A 16043-nucleotide genomic window follows, 5' to 3' on the forward strand; every position below is an offset into this window, starting at 1 on the left:
CTCATCACAATGAACTTTTGAGAGCTGTACAGACAATTCTGAAAGCATTAATGTTCAGGTAAACAGCGCGCTCACATTCATAATGTCGATAAAATAATATAGACTCGGAAATAAACATCCGTACGACCGTGTATGGAGAAAGAAAACAGATACTTCTATTTGGTATCGATATCAAAACAGGTATAACTTCTTATCGTGTGTTCACATCTCCTCTCTTTACACCATAAATTATATTTACCAAATCCTGAAAACGAATTACGCAGTGAATCCCTCATACCAAGCCTCATCAGGAGGAGACCTCTCCACGTCAATCGCTCCCTTCTCAGTCATGACCGCATACTCCAAATTCGCCTCCACGCCCTTGGCGTTGATCTGCTCAACCTCAAACGCACCCAAACCATGCGGGTCTGCGGCAACCCAGATGACGGGCTGCTTCTTCCACAAGGCGGGGTGGTCAAAGGCACGATTGTGGAAGCCAGAGGTGTTGCCGAGCTCGGGGCCGGCGACCGCATTTTCATCAGGTGAGTCGGTGGCGCCGCCAACCTTGGGCTCGACAGAAGAAGAATGGGGAACGGAGGGGGTGTTGTGCACAAAAATGAGGTAAGGCTTGGTGAATCGGAACCAGTCGATGTAAATCTGGATGACAGCAATGCAGACGATCATAACACACTAAAGCACACATGTCAGTTGCTACAATCAAAACCAAATGATCATACTTACCATGACGGCACCGCATCCCAAACCACTCTTGGACCTGTTTCCATTTTCATCGGTAGAAAGGAAGAACAAACCAGCCATACAGACACCTTGAATGTAAAGAGACACGAAGACGGTCCTGAGAGCCTTGATGTAGTACAGACCGCCAGTCTCGGCAGCGTCGGGCTGGTCAGCACACCAGTGGATGACATACTTGTTGGCGCAGTAAAGAAGGATGAAGGCGACCAAGGCGAGCACAGTGATAATAGGCTGGATGACAGAGTAGACAATGGTAACGCAAATGATAAGACAGGTAGGAGGGAAGGCAGTCGACCAAGTGAAGGAGTCCATTTTGTACTTCTTCAAGTAAACTTTTCGGGGAGTGCCACCGGCCAAAATGTCACGGAGCAAGTACATGATCCAAGGAACCAAACGAGCGTAGGTCTTGGCGGCACCGGACAAGGTGGCGGTAAGGATAAAGGTCAAGAAGAAGATGGAAGCACCAGGAAGCTTGGTGGCAAGCAAGGTGGGGACTTCACCGGCAGTGTCGCCCAAATTGCCGAGAGCATTGATCAAACCGGAAGCAAGAGTGACGATAAGGAAACCATGAATGACCTGGAAGAGCCAGAATCGGCTGAAGAGTTTGAGCTCAATGTCGCTACATCCGAGTCAGCAAAACAGGTGATTACAAGAGACAATAGATGTAAATTCACCTCTTTCGGATCTCACCCTGCATTTTGACCATCAAACGGAGAACGACAGGCAAGAGCATGAAGAGGACAGCAAGCAACGCAGGAGGAAGAACACCCTTAATGATACCAAGGGCGGCAGGGGGCAGTTCACAGATCCAAGCCAGCCAGCTGGCATTGGCACAAAGGGTATCAACGTTGGAGATCATACCGACAAAGGCAACAGGGATGGCCCAGACAATGATCAAGCCAACAGTGAGACACCAAGAGACGATAGTTCGGGCGTGACGTTCCCAAGGGCTCATAGAGATGTTGGACCATTCAATATCTTCAGGGACGACTTCGATACCGCCACGGATGTGCATGTTGGACTTGTCAGTTTTGCTTGCCAGCTTAGCGAAGGCGTGAGCCTCGAACTGAGAAGAGAATCGGATGAACGCAGTGTTGCCTTGAGGAAGATCCTCAATACCTTCACGTAACTCGTCGAGCTTGACATTGTGCTCGTGGATGTAGTCGGGGGAGGTCTCGAGGTTCTGCTTCTGACCGATAAGACCAAGAAGACCTTGTTTCCACGAAGGACGCTTCTTGGGGAGGACATAGCGGTCAATGAGATCACCACCAGAAGATTCAGCATCGTATTTGCCTATTAAATGGGAAGAGTAAGCAAATGACATAACAAGAATGTAAGGCACTTTGTTGATTGACCTGAATTCTAAAAACTTACCTTGCGTCTCGGGGGTCTTGCCCTTGCGGACATTCTTCGCAGCGCGCTTCTGGAGCTTGGCAACACCACCTTCGAGCCTGGCACACTCGGCATCTCGCTCCTTCCAAACTTTCTCGACGTTCTTGCACTTGCGAGTCAACCAAACGCGCCTTACACCACCTTCAGAGTCGCCAGTGGCACCGGTGTTCTCAGTAGCGGTAGATTGACGAGAGAAGGGGTTGGCAAGTGCAAGAAGATTGGTGCCAGAGCCGTTACCAGCACCGACACGAGAGACGACACCAGCGAGCTCCTTGATGCCAGTGGAAGAGTTGAGGCTGTCAGGGATGTTGGTGATGGCAATGGTCCTAGCGCGCGCAAGAGACAAGTGCTGTGGAGTGGTCAACCAAGTTTGTCGAACATCGACAAAGTGATTGTACTCTCTCCAGATCAAGTAAACGGTCCAGCTCATCAAGACAATAGCGACAAGGAAATGGGCAACATGCCTGATCTGGTCTGTTTCACCAACGTTGCCGAAAGTCAACTTGTTTAAGCCCGTGTTCCCCTGGTTAGGAGAAATAACAGAAACAGGAATAAGGATCGCACAAGTGAGGATTTCGTAGGGGATAAGCATTTGAAAACCAAAGACCTTGAGGAAGCGGACGTAAAAGTAGGCATCGGGACCATTGGAAGTAATGATGTCCTGATCCGGTGTTTGGATCAACGTTTTCCAAAACGCTATTATACCCGATGGGAGAGGTTGAGGTCGTTTGCTGCACACAGAATTGAGTGCCGGCCATAGACCTTTTCATTCAAGATTAAACTTACCTCTCAGGAGGAAGGATTGTCCTGGGCTGGAAAACCCTCTGCAGGTCTTTCCTTCCGTGGAGGACGAGCCAGAGAGCTGAGAAAGCTCCGACCGTGATACCTGCCACGACAAGCGCCGCGACGAAGGATGAGGTCGTGGACGTTTGCACGTCCGCGTTAGTAGCCGACATGGCGAATAAAGATGGATGGGCGAGGGGCGAAGTGTAACGATGAGTTGATGGTAAATGCTACGAAAATTTGACCGCAAGTCAGCGCTCCTGTGCTTGGACTCTTTTCATTCGGGACTATTTCGGGTGGGCTAGTGGGGAATAACCAGTTTTCAACCCCGTTTACCCGAAGTGCTTGTTTCCCGGGCGACTCACCTCGTTTGATACGCGTCACCTGTAGAAATATGGTTGTTCGTTCTCCGCTCTTGCAGCTGGGAGACAGGCTGGTCAGTTGCGGGCGCTGAGAAAGAGAAAATGAGAATGGATGTTGGCTTGTCGGTTGTGAGGCGTTGTTTTTATTTATCTTTTATATTTATTACTTCCGTGCAAGAAGCAGGGAAGGTTCAAATGACGCGACCGTCCGCCTAGACTTTCAGGGTATGACGTAATATCTCCCCTTATTTAGCTCAGGTCCTGATTTCATCAGTGCTTATTTCTAGGACACGATTTGCCTCCGCTCACTGCGCTTCGTAACACGCTCCTTCCTCTGCGGCTCTCCCGCTGTACGATGTAACGGGGAGGTTTTGGCGCTCTGTCGCTTTTAGTGGGCGGGAAGGAGGAGTCGAAAGTCAAAAAGAGAGGGATCACCGATGGTACTAGTGCTGTGCACACTGTCAATCGTCCAGTCATATGCGATATGGCCATCCGCCACATACTGCTCCATACTCGTCCATGATCACTCGCCATCGTCCATACATACAGGCACAGCTCCTGCTCCACCATTGATCCACCGCCCGTCCCTGGTAGACAAAGGATGTTTGAGAAGACGAAAAGAAAGGAAATAGAAGCGTTAGAAAAGTTGAGAAACGAGATGTGAAGCATGATAATCATTTTCGGAGATCCGGTGTCGGCGGAATTTAAGGGTGCACTGGAGGGATCGACAGCAAGCGACAATCAAACAACGCGCCCTTTTTTGCTTTGTTGTTTTTTTCTCGTTGTTTCCTCTTGAGGATCCATCTTCGTCACTGTCTGGAAACGAGAGCTGGGTGCTGGCATTCCCTTGTCCAGCCCACCTTCTACCAGTTCTCTCGCTTTTCACATAGCTATGCTCTATAAAACGTCCAGCTGTATATAAAGCCATAGTGCCCACTCTGTAGCAATGTATCTGCGACCAACCATCCTATTACAGGTGCACATTTGTTGTTGGTTGATTATTTCATGCGGTTGATGCTGTATTATACATGGTACAACATAATATCTATGTATAACATATATTTATGAGCCTCCTCAGACAAAGAAATCTACATAAGGCAGGCCTTTGCCCCAAGTCAAGACTTGCACAGAATGCCCATGACCAACTCTAAACGAAGATGATCAGGGTCGTAGATAAGTAATAAGCAGAAGTCTTAATCTTTCAATAGATTATTTCACCCACAGGATCAATCGTTTACAGCTCATCTCAAGGTCGAAAATGAGGGAGTGATGCCCAAGCGTTGGGCGCTTGATTAGATGACCGGTATGTAAGTCCCATATCTGTTGAGCCACATAGCAGAATCACTGATCAGTCATCCAGAGACCTTCGATAAAAGACCCAACCTCACCATGACACTTTCGTCGTAGCTGCCACTAATCGCCATCCCATCCCTTACCCTCAGAGCTACGGCTCTTACAAGATTACTATGTCCTTGGAATACTTTGAGAAGTTTACATGTCTCGGCGTCATACAACTTGACAAGGCATTCATTGTCTCCCGTAAGAATGTAATCATCCTATCACGTGTTAGTAATATTCGCTTTCAAGGGATTTCACGAAAGCTCGTACGAACCTCCCATGCAACACAAGCAAGACCTCTCCCGACATCAGCACCCTTTTTCAGCTGGCATCCATTTTTTATATCCCACACTATCCAGCTCCCATCCCCACTAGCGGACACGACCTCTTCCCTCTGTTCACCCTTTTCCCGGCTGGTCCAATCGACCTTGCGCGGCGTGACGCAGTTCACTGGACCACGATGTCCTGTGAGTAGGTGGACAAGCTCAAACGAGTCTCGAGAGTAGACACGGACATGACAATCCTTGGAAGCGGTGACGATGGATGAAGATGTCAAGGCAACATCAAGGACCGCCAGAGGATGCAAAAGGTTTTGCAACTTGGTCACTGCTACTGATTTTCTTTGAGGGTAGGGTGATAAATCCAGAGACCAGATGGAAGCGGTACAATCGGAGGAGGAAGTAACCAGTAATCCTCTCTCTTTATCATCGAGTTCAAAGCAGAGACCCAAGACACTTCCGTTATGCGCATTGGGTATTGTGGTAACAAGTCTCGCTTCTTCATCACTGTTGACAGGCGGCAACCTCCATACTTTGATGCTTCGATCCCTTGAACCTGTGATGAGCCAGTTCCCCACTGACTGAACGCAGTAGACACTTTCCGTATGACTTGATAGTGTTGAAAATGATGCTCGGTGAGCTGGTAATAGTGATCGAATGAGTTGAGGAAGTGTGCAGGCGGTACGATGAAGAGTAGGATAGTGTATTGGGATGTACTCGGGAGGCACCTTTTCTTCAATCTCATCGATAGTATCTTGAGTTTCCGTCACCCATGTTAATCCGTCCCATTGTCCTCTAGGCCCCTCCCATACTCCTAAACCTCGCTCCAGTACCTCCTTGGATAACTGGGATGTATAACCGGCAGCATTGAATATTCGTGCCCATAAGATAGGTGCGCGGGAGAGGTTATAGAAGCGTTTTGATAGACTAGACACCGACGAAAGTGCTTGTGGTGTTGGTGGTAGGTGGAGGAGAACTTCCAAGATACTGAAAATATAGGCATGAGCAGCAGAAAAAGAAGGACAGGGTCGAAACGTAGAACGTACAGGTCATCAGGCAAATGTTCAAACTTTAAGCCTTCTTCAATATCTCGCTTCCTTTCACAAGTGACACCCTCATTGTCTGTGAAATACTCCTTGCAATCCTTGACCTGCTTTGATTTGGCCTTTCGTTTGACAGGAGACTTCCCTGGATCGGCTTCACCGTTGGCGACCATCGAAAGTACAGCGAGTCGGTCGGCGAAAGATGTTATAGGAGACGATAATGTGCCCATCCAACCGGACTTTTGCCCGGATTTAGTGGGAGTGGATTCCACTCTAGTTGGAGTTGCTTTCAAGGGGGAGCCGCTTGTCGGCATACCCAAATCAGCAAAGAGCCCTCCGAGCTTTCGGCGATTTGAAGCTGTCGTATTTGGTGACCAAGAAGCTGGCACATTTTGCTTGGTTTTGAGGCGTGGAGGCAGTGCCGAAGGTGGTTCTGACGAAGGATCTTCGGAGCTTAAAGAAGACTGCCGCTTAATGGAAAGCATGATTGATATAATATGATCGGCTTTTCGGTTCAAGTTCGGGAAATGTGGTTACTGAGGTATACGAAGATGCGTGGTACGGTTCTTGCCAGTTTCGGAGAAGGCTAACGAATATGTAGCTGGTTCTGAGAGGATAGCTACCCCACTGCTGCGGTTTGACTGGCCAACTCGAAGAGGACAATAGTGAACAGTGGAAAAATAACAAAAAGGGCGATGATGCTCCTCAGGCAGAAACTTCCGCCCGGATCTAAGTTGTTGGCCTTTTGATTTTTCGAACGCGAGAGGCGCTTCTACCGGCGGGTTCATCTTCAAATCCGTCATCATCGCCCGCCCTTAACTGGCCATATGCACAGCCATGTTGAGGGAGCAAAGCATTTTGGAAGAAGAATTACGTTTTAACGTCTAAGCACATGAAACTCGACGCAAACTACAAATGATACATGACATGACATAAAGACGTTACGCAATTACAAGGCCAGTTGTTCGTAACCAACAGTGGAGATCCAAAATATTCCCTAGAAGGTTCGTCAAAAGTGATTGTCTCTGCACTTCGAATCTCTAATTTCTAACCAGCATGCCGACTAGACACTCCTTTAACATGAAATCCAAATTGACCCAAGAATGTGTTGACACTGTTTTAAAGTTGTCAGTCACCAAAGATTGTTGTTAATTCTGGGAAAGCGGTCTCCCCCAACTCACTGAACAACCGTGTCCCGTCTCTACCTGCAACCCGCATAAGATCTTCTTCGCCTCCAGGATGAAAGGGGAGATAGGGTGTGATATTATACACCATTCCATTGAATGCTGACCATGCATCATCGGGCGTATTGTGCTATATCTTTATCAGCTTTTATAGGATCAAGTTGGAAGGGAAAAATCCGTACCTCTTTCAGCTCTGCAAGGGTGACTCGCTGAAATGAGGTAACACCACGAAGGTTCTGACCGCTCGAAGTTAATCGAGCCCAGTCCAGAGGCGAATGGCCAGGTGTAAGTGCAACCTTTGCCCTCTTCTTCTTCGTCGAGACCTCAGACTTCTCCTTTTCCCCCAATTTATCTTCGCCCCCAGGCTGAATGCCAAAATTCGGCTTCTTCACTGTGCTATGAGGGGGTTTCATGTCCCCTATTGGGATATTGTCCGGTATTATGGCAATGTTGAGATCTGAGGGTTCTTCTTCGACACTCTTAGTAGGAGAAGGTGGGCAGACGGCAACGGACAATGTAAGGACTGGCGCTCCCCTGGGAGGGTCTGTTTTTGTAGTTGGAGAGGCACTTGACGATGATTGGAGTGGCCTGGAGCGTTGATGGGAGTTCAACATGGGGAATGGTGGCGGAGCATCGAGACCACTGTCACCATCGACTGCTTGGTCATTCGTAATCGATTCTGTCTTTTCTTCCATAGGCCCTTCGGAAGGCGCAGGGCCTCGTGACCAGCTTGGTAGTGATGGCAACAGCTGAATATAATGAGCTTCCGACTTAGCGCCGTACAGACAAACATACCCAGGACATCCTTTTTTGATTTGGTTGCTTGGATTGTAAACAAAAAGCGGACGCAAGACGGAGAGCAAATTGCCACCCAAACAAATGTAATTCGACATTTCTCACGGTGGTCCATGCAAGTCTTGTTGACGCGACTCCCGACGCGAGCGGGGGCTGGGGGACTTGGGGAAGAAAGTGAGGGGGAATGACGATTTCGCTTTACTCTCAACCTACCTATTACTCATAACTCTTACAAGGAAAGACGGAGAGAATAGAAGGGGGTAGCGATGTGAGTAGATAGAAGCATTCAAATTGGAATTCGAATGCTAATATACCGCCAGGGCATCTCTCAATAAGCTTGCCATTCGAGGCATCCGTTCTTTCGATGACAAGCATGTCCAAGTCATAGAATTCTATTCACCACTTACTGTAATTGTTGGACACAATGGTAGTGGCAAGACTGCGAGTTTTAACCATATAGGCTAGGTTGACGAAGCTAAAGTACATCGTAGACAATCATCGAGTGCTTGAAATACGCTACCACCGGTGACATGCCGCCCAATACTAAGGGCGGAGCCTTCGTTCATGACCCAAAGGTTTGTAGTTGATATCCAGATGTATCACCCATGCTTATTACTGCCATAATGCAGATGGCTGGTGAGAAGGAAGTCAAGGCTCAAGTCCGTTTGAGATTCTGGAATGCCAAGCGGGAGCGTATGACGGCAACTCGAAATTTACAAGTGACGACGAAGAAGACTGGTCAATTGACCATGAAGACGCTGGAAGGTATACTGGCTAAGACGGATGTTGGTGATTCAAGTGGGAAGGTCTGTGAACCTCAGGCTGCTATTGACAAGGATACACCAGCTGATATTGATGTAACAGAGAAATACCATCTCTACGAAATGTTCAGAAATGGATGAAGAAGTTCCATACTTGTTGGGCGTGTCGAGGGCCATTCTTGAGAATGTGATCTTCTGTCATCAAGAAGAGTCCAATTGGCCGCTTTCTGAACCGGCCGCATTAAAAAAGAAATTTGACGACATCTTCGAAGCTACCAAGTGAGTGAGAATGAAGCTCGATTTTGCCTCAGAACTGAACTCGACTGGTGTAGGTATACGAAAGCTTTGGACAATATTAAAACTTTAAGAAAAGAACGAATGGCCGAGCTCAAAGTTGACAAGGAGAGACTCAAGTTCCTCAAGGCTGACAAGGACAAGGCTGAGCGTGTGAGTGCCCTTCGATGAGGCCTATACCTTTTCTCATGCGATGTCCGGTAGTTGCGCAAGGATTTGGAAGAGTCAATTTCCCAAGAAAACCGTAAACAAACAGAACTCGACAACCTCAAAGAACGATATGAAACTATCAAGATTCGTAACGCCGAATTTTACGAGGAAGCAACACATTTCCGACAAATCTATGAACAGTCGAAGTCGTTGAAGGAGAAAAAGAAGATGTATGAGGACAACCGAAAGCATTCAAAGTTGAATATGCAAGAGATGGATGGTAAATCCATATCCTTTTCGTCAACATCAGGTGAAATGTGCTGAGAGACTCACAGAATCGACTGAGGAACTCCTCCATATGCAGCAAAACTTCGACGCCCACCTTCGAACCCTTACCATGCAGCGATCAGAAAAGGAGGATGCGAAAGAGAAGGAGGAATCTGAGTTGGAGGACCTTCGTGTAAAGGAGAGGAATCTTGCTAATAGGCAGGGTGGGCTGGTTGCTCATCGTCAAGTAAGTAACCCCATCATTGGTTTACACACAGGCAGCGCTGATGTTGGTCAAGACGTACGAGCGTAATTTGAGAGAGCGTGAAGCTGCGATAAGGCAGATCGCTAAGGCTCATGATCTGGTGGGATACGATTACTCTCCTTTGGAAGATTCGAAAGTTGCAGAGTTCGTGGATAAAATTTATGAGATGGTGAGGAAGGCAGAAAATGATTTGAAGAAACTTCAGGTGAGAAATATGTCTTTCGACACTGGAAGTTGAAAATTGATTCGCGACGAAGACGGAGAACAGTAGGAAGGAAAGAGAATTGCAAGAGGAACTGGACCGGTTGTCAACCATGAAGACGTCTGCCCAAGCTACGAAAAAGAGCAAAGAGGAACAAATCGTGCGTAAGACGTGTTTCCCAGTCAATTCGGGCTCTGGATGACTGACGCCCGCATAGATTAGACTTACCGAGAAGATCCGCACATCTGAGGCAACCTTCCATTCCATCTCTAACCCCTCTGTCGAACTCGAACTCAACCAGAATAAGCTTACAGAGTTGGAGGCAGACCTCTCAAAATTCCAAGCTGAGATCACTGATGCCAAGTATGACGAGAAGATTAACCAAAAAGGCCTTTTGATCAGGCAAAAGGAGCTGGAGAGGGATAATATCAATGCAGAGTTGGCTGTGTTGAACAGGAAGGCAGACTCGAGGGCGAAGTTAGATCTGCAGAGGAACGAGTTGGAGGGCAAAAACTCACAAATATCAACATTGTGAGTCACTGTACTCCAGAACAACATCAGCGCTAATGATCTGGTAGATTAAAAACCCACGAGGCTAAGTTTAGAGAGCTCGTCGAGGTAGATATACATGATGTCAAACCAGAAGACATAGAGGATAAGGTCATTGGTGCCATCAGGTAGGCGTCATATTCTAACACGTCCAACTTTTACTAAATCCCTTGGTGTAGTCGAAAGGACAGAGATCTCATACAAGAAGAAAACAATGCATCAGCTCTCAACAGGGATCATTCTCAAGTACAAGCATCGCTTAGTCGAGCTCGAGAGGAACTCGCAATCAAGAAGCGAGAGATTCACAGTAAGTACTTTGCCCTTCGCGCTTGATCCATATGCTCAGCTCATTGAATAGACATGCAACGCGAGATTGAGGCTGCGATTTACAATGTCAACCAGCCGGCTGAAGAGGAGGAAGTGCCTGCTGAGGAGGCCAAGAATTTGGCAGAGGCCTTTGATATCTGTCGAAGCGAGATTGAAAGTGTGCAACGGTACGTAGCTTATCCTCTGAAGCCTCTCTTCAGCGCTGATGCGATATCCAGAGCGATCATGGACAAGCAAGGGAGCAGGGTCGTATGGGAAGGATTGCTCACAACGGTCAAAGCGGGTGGAGTCTGTGAAGCCTGTAACCGTGGGATCAAGCACGAGGAGAAGAATGCTGTCACTAGACATGTGAGTTGTTATAGACAGAGAACGCATAGCAAGCAACTGATCAAGAGACGATGTCAGATGGAAGCAAAAATCCGGCAACTCATGGAAGCTGAGCAAGCTGGGGTTGACGCTGAAATTGAAGTGGAAAAGTCATGGACTGAGATCCTCGATGCCCTTATCAGAGTTGAGCCTCATGAAGCGAAAATTCAGGACTTGCAGAGAAGAGTCATCCCTCGTTTGGAGACGCAGATCAAGGAAGGGGAGGAAAAGCTTCGTTCATTGGTGAAAGAGGTTGATGACTCAAAGACATCAATCCAGAAGCTTAAGTCCGCCTCTCGTGATTTACAAAATCTCAAGGCTACAGCGTCCTATATCAATCGCTTGTACATTGAGACCGGTGATTTGAAAGCGAACGTGAAGAGACTTCAAACCGAGCTAGAGAGTTCTGGTAGCTCTAAGACGGTGGAGGAGGTACAAAAAGAGGTGGATCGGGTGAGCCAGGAAATGTGAGTGCTTCCTTTGGATTCGCAGTGAATAATGGCGGGCTAACGAAATATCACAGCAAAACGCTGTCGCGAGAGCAGCAAGCCTTTTCTTCTGAAAAAGAGCTTAAGGTCAATGCTCTTCGGGCGACTCAAGACGAAATCGGACGCAAGAGCCTTCATATTGGTAGACTCAAGGCTCAACAGGACAAGAGAAAAATGGAGGAGGAAGCTTTGAGCGATATGCAGAACACTCTCGGAACACTCCATGACGAACTTCAGGTACATTTCCTGTTTTCCTGGGTTCTCTTGCAGTGCAGTGCTGACAAGGGCTCTAGGATCTGGACCAGACTGTTCAGGCCGCGGAGGCTCCTTGGAAGGAAAAGAATGAAACACTCGGCAGATTCAGGACAGAACGGGCGAATGCAGAGAAAGAAGCTAGCACACAAGTTAGGATGTATCAGTCAAGTTTAGGGGAGATTGAAGGGAAGCACAAAGCTTGTCAAGCGTAAGTATCATTTCTTCATCATTTAAGAGCGGAATAGGCTGATTACCTAGCAGATATGTGGCGGAGGGTAATGACAGGAAGATCCGAGAGAATGAGGCAGCCATGTCTGAAATTAAACGTCAAATCTCACAATCCAATGACGCTCGCGCTGCGCTCGAAGCTGAAATATCTGCTTTGTCATCCGAACTTTCAAAATCCGAATCACTTAAAGCAAACATCAGAAGTAACCTGAAGTATCGCGAAGACGGGAAGAAAATCGAGATGGTTCAAGCAGAACTTGACGAGTTGGATTTGGACAGTGCTGCTGAAAGTAGAGCCAAGTTCAATAAAGAATACAAGGGGATGCTGGACGAAGAGACAGAAGCTCAGGGCCTAGTGAGTTTTTGCTGCTCTAAATTGTTACATATTTTCTGCTGACTTCGAGTGCTTGTAAGATGGCAATCACCCAAGGAGGTCTGCTGGAAATGAGGACAAATCGCCAAAAAATGGAGAAAACTTTGAAGACGGATTACAAGAACATCGACAAGGAACACAAAGAGCAACTAATCAAGACTACAATTAGTGAATATGCGAATAATGACCTTGAGAAGTACGGGAAAGCCCTGGATAAGTATGTATGCTTTCGTCTTTCATGACCTTCACTCCAATAGCTAACGTGTATGTAGCGCGATCCTCAAGTATCACTCCATCAAGATGGATGAGATCAACGATACTATTGGTCATCTTTGGAACAAAACTTATCAAGGGACTGATATCGACGGGATCCGAATTGTTTCCGATCATGACGAGGCTTCGACAAGTACTCGCAAGAGTTATAACTATAGAGTGGTCATGGTGAAGAATGAAGTGGAGCTGGACATGAGAGGAAGATGCTCTGCTGGTCAGAAGGTATTGGCTAGCATCATCATTAGATTGGCTCTGGCGGAGAGTTTTGGACAAGGCTGTGGTGTTTTGGCCCTTGATGAGTCAGTCTTGCCGCTTCGCGATGTGGAATAAAGCTGACCAGAGTAGACCGACTACGAATCTGGATCAAGAGAATATCAATGCGCTGGCCGAATCTCTGGCTGAGTACGCTTAATCTCGCACACCTTTCGTACAAGGCTGACATCCATTGCAGGATCATTCGGGAACGCCGACAACAAGCCAACTTCCAGCTTATCGTGATCACACACGACGAAGGGTTCTTGCAGCGTTTGGCGGAGCAGGATGTTGTTGAGTATTACTGGTAAGCTGCTACCGTGGTAGCTCAGATCGTTCGAAACTATCGGCTAATGGCGTTGTTTAGGCGAGTGTCAAGAGACGCTTCGCAGAAGAGTGTGTTGGAGAGACAGAGAGTAGGTAGAGGATAGGCATCAAGGTGTTGTACCGCACAAACTCAGTTTCCGGTTTTTTTTACTAAAGGTTCCCATGCTTCATACTTTGTAATGTATCTATGCCCTTATGCCACACTTGAAATGCCCATCAGACCCAGTCGCAGCCCTTCGCCAGAACCTCCGCGACTCTCTCTAATCCCTTTTTGTCGTCTTCGTCGAATGTCGCGAGTTGGGTGGAGTCCAAATCTAGAACACCAATTACCTTCCCATCTCCATCCCTCAGAGGCACAACAATTTCTGACTTGGTGTCTCCATCACAAGCGATATGCCCTGGATATGTCTCGACGTCCGGTACTATCAGAGTAGCTTGGTTGACAAATGCGTCGGCACAGACTCCTTTGCCAGGTGTAGGGGTGATTGAGAGACAGGCGGGGCGACCGTGGTACGGTCCTAAAAGTAATGGAGAAGAGGAAGACGATGATGATGGGTGCGCTGGGGGCTGAAGGTAGAATCCACACCAGTTGACCACCGGTGAATGGGCGTCACCTCCGTATATTGAACAGGCAAGGAAGGAGTGGTAGAGGATGGCGGAAGCTTGAGAGAGGTTGGTTACCTGATTTAAATGCATGATGAGACTCAGCCGCAACTGTATACATATGATACATACCCAATATCTTTCACCTTCTAAGAGAGCCTCAAGATGAGAAACGACATGGTCATAGAATTCAGCCTTGCTGTGAATGCGTCAGCTGTTGGGCTCTCTAGATTATGCTGGGCGCCGAAACGCACTATGCGATTATGTCAGGGATGTAGCTGGAGTCTGCGTGAGGCATGTTTGTCAGCAGTTGCTATTTTTGCTATCAAAACGATCGTGACTGAAGGTGTAAACAAATTCGGTCGAAAGTCAAAACATTTGTTGGGAAGAGATGATTGACCTCCACCGGAGTTTTATTCGTGTATCCCATTTATTCCACCGGTCTCTCCACCAAATACGTACGTACGTAAGGCGAGAAATGATGTGACAGATGGGCTCAAGGAATCTGCGCTACGTACCGGATACTGTGCTGTGGGCCGAAAAGCTGAATGATGTGTGCATTATGCTGCGTCGCGCTCCAAGCACTCCAGTGACCATTCAATAATGCACGGCGCACGACATAGGGATAGGCTCGACACAAGCCCCTCGACGGACAACATAGGGAAGGGTCACTACAGAGGACTGGGCGAATAGTCGCAATTCTTCCTTTTTTTTGGTACCCTTTCAGGACCGTCATGTACCTACCAAATGCTGCGGTTTGCCTAAAATATAAAATCATTGAAAACTTCACGAAATGTACACCATATGCTGATAGTACAGCAGCTTGCTATGTTCAATGCTCATTGTCCGTTTTGTTGTCCTTTTTCTCTGGATTAACCAGGAAAGTTCAGCCTCAACAACCGCACCAATTACTGAACAAAAATGAAGTTTCTTTTAGTTACGTCGCCACCGTTGGCCCTGAGGAGACTAGATATGGAGAATGAGGGGCCAATCCGAGAACTCTAGGTCGTATCAGACCGAAATAAGCTGTCATTGCAAATTAGCATCCCCGCATAGTAAGTGGGTAAGTAGACCAGTACGTACCGTGGCTGTCAATGGCTTGCTCGAGCATTACGGTATCAACATCTTGGCCTTTACGATATTGTTCTATTTGGTTTATCAGAGCTTTATATATGAGGGAATCTCTACCCCTTTCAACCAAATGCTGATAGACATGTTGTTTCCATGTTACTCGCGCCAGCTAAAAGTCGTGTTATACAGTTAACTGAGTTGAATAATTTGGAAAGGGGACTTACCATACCAATGGTAAACACGCTATCTCTCTTTGCAATATGCTGATGCCTAGTCCAGTTCCCATTGAAGCAGCTAAACAGCCTATCGAGATGTGTAGCTGTTGCTGTGTATCTCCCCCATCGAAGAGCGTATACCTGGAAGAGTTGATCGTCAGGCAGCGAGTCCAGTTCCTATCAAGGCATTCAGGTAGCCTGCCTTCAGCTGGGAACAGTCACATGGATCCGCAGGTCGACATACCTCCGCAATTGGTCTGCAATAATCAGAGAATCGATACTGTAAGCGTTCGTATAGTAACAGAGCCGGACGTTTGGGTTCTTCGTCCTGGGCAGTGGCACCGTCCCCTTCCATTATAGGTGGCGATGTACAACAGTTGTTGATTGTGTTATACAGTAGACCATAGTATTGATCTGATATTGATCGAAAGTGATTGTTATGTCTAGAAGATTGTCAGTATATGGAATCGAGACAGTATCTGAAGGTGAATATAGAGCTGTAAAAGATGAACAATCACCCACGCGACCACGATCCGCTTGACACCAGCCGCAATAAAATTCCAGCATGTCTCAAAGTCTGCATCCCTAATAATGGGTCAGCGATGAACTACTCTTTCAAATGCCAACCGGGATTATTCGTGGTTCGCACATACCTCGCAGGCGCCTCGGTGGATTCTACCCAGTTCATCTCGGCTGCAGACATTAGACCTACGGCGAGTGTGACGGCCGGGGGGCGTTCTATGATAGTAAAGAACAAACGAGAAGAAGGATAGTTGCGCCGCCAATTGATTTGACAATTCAAGACGACGATGGAAGGCAAAGAGGAACAGCGATCAGCGAAGAAGAGCAGCCTTCGTTCGGCGACCT

At 47.4% G+C, this 16043-nt stretch overlaps 6 protein-coding genes across 6 annotated transcripts; 1 reads left to right on the forward strand and 5 right to left on the reverse strand.

Moving 5' to 3' along the window:
• Positions 1-56: 56 nt before the first annotated feature.
• Positions 57-3391, reverse strand: CNN01070 (conserved hypothetical protein). The gene is made up of 6 exons (XM_568746.2): positions 3276-3391; positions 2914-3140; positions 2110-2858; positions 1410-2028; positions 721-1354; positions 57-669 (listed from the first exon to the last, which is right to left on the reverse strand). The coding sequence occupies exons 2-6, from the start codon at positions 3081-3083 to the stop codon at positions 256-258; spliced, it is 2586 nt and encodes an 861-aa protein (XP_568746.1). The 5' UTR covers positions 3084-3140; positions 3276-3391; the 3' UTR covers positions 57-255.
• Positions 3392-3398: 7 nt separating this feature from the next.
• On the reverse strand, positions 3399-3892 carry CNN01075 (hypothetical protein). Its single transcript, XM_024658887.1, has 3 exons — positions 3776-3892; positions 3582-3721; positions 3399-3533 (listed from the first exon to the last, which is right to left on the reverse strand). The coding sequence occupies exons 1-3, from the start codon at positions 3840-3842 to the stop codon at positions 3522-3524; spliced, it is 219 nt and encodes a 72-aa protein (XP_024514701.1). The 5' UTR covers positions 3843-3892; the 3' UTR covers positions 3399-3521.
• Positions 3893-4266: 374 nt separating this feature from the next.
• On the reverse strand, positions 4267-6675 carry CNN01080 (hypothetical protein). Its single transcript, XM_568745.2, has 5 exons — positions 5935-6675; positions 4885-5875; positions 4661-4828; positions 4495-4592; positions 4267-4419 (listed from the first exon to the last, which is right to left on the reverse strand). Exons 1-5 carry the CDS (start codon positions 6414-6416, stop codon positions 4347-4349), a joined length of 1812 nt encoding a protein of 603 aa, XP_568745.1. The 5' UTR covers positions 6417-6675; the 3' UTR covers positions 4267-4346.
• A 155-nt stretch (positions 6676-6830) lies between these two features.
• Positions 6831-7950, reverse strand: CNN01090 (cytoplasm protein, putative). The gene is made up of 4 exons (XM_024658385.1): positions 7911-7950; positions 7298-7864; positions 7113-7245; positions 6831-7045 (listed from the first exon to the last, which is right to left on the reverse strand). Exons 1-4 carry the CDS (start codon positions 7917-7919, stop codon positions 6972-6974), a joined length of 783 nt encoding a protein of 260 aa, XP_024514109.1. The 5' UTR covers positions 7920-7950; the 3' UTR covers positions 6831-6971.
• Positions 7951-8107: 157 nt separating this feature from the next.
• CNN01100 (telomere maintenance protein, putative) lies at positions 8108-13973 on the forward strand. Its single transcript, XM_024658386.1, has 24 exons — positions 8108-8178; positions 8231-8351; positions 8402-8485; positions 8540-8716; positions 8775-8950; positions 9004-9118; positions 9170-9395; positions 9451-9629; positions 9682-9852; positions 9905-10009; positions 10067-10380; positions 10428-10526; positions 10578-10705; positions 10757-10892; positions 10944-11073; positions 11131-11558; positions 11615-11816; positions 11873-12042; positions 12096-12417; positions 12477-12652; positions 12708-13007; positions 13054-13110; positions 13160-13267; positions 13328-13973. Coding segments are annotated over exons 1-24 (3990 nt in total). The 5' UTR covers positions 8108-8176; the 3' UTR covers positions 13392-13973.
• On the reverse strand, positions 13445-15974 carry CNN01120 (expressed protein). The gene is made up of 9 exons (XM_024658387.1): positions 15830-15974; positions 15699-15761; positions 15421-15619; positions 15186-15353; positions 14974-15130; positions 14409-14916; positions 14145-14175; positions 14023-14089; positions 13445-13968 (listed from the first exon to the last, which is right to left on the reverse strand). Exons 1-6 carry the CDS (start codon positions 15877-15879, stop codon positions 14828-14830), a joined length of 726 nt encoding a protein of 241 aa, XP_024514096.1. The 5' UTR covers positions 15880-15974; the 3' UTR covers positions 13445-13968; positions 14023-14089; positions 14145-14175; positions 14409-14827.
• Between the last annotated feature and the right edge of the window lie 69 nt (positions 15975-16043).

The sequence above is a fragment of the Cryptococcus neoformans genome (assembly GCF_000091045.1).
Source record: "Cryptococcus neoformans var. neoformans JEC21 chromosome 14 sequence".
In the NCBI taxonomy this organism is placed as follows: Eukaryota; Fungi; Basidiomycota; class Tremellomycetes; order Tremellales; family Cryptococcaceae; genus Cryptococcus; species Cryptococcus deneoformans.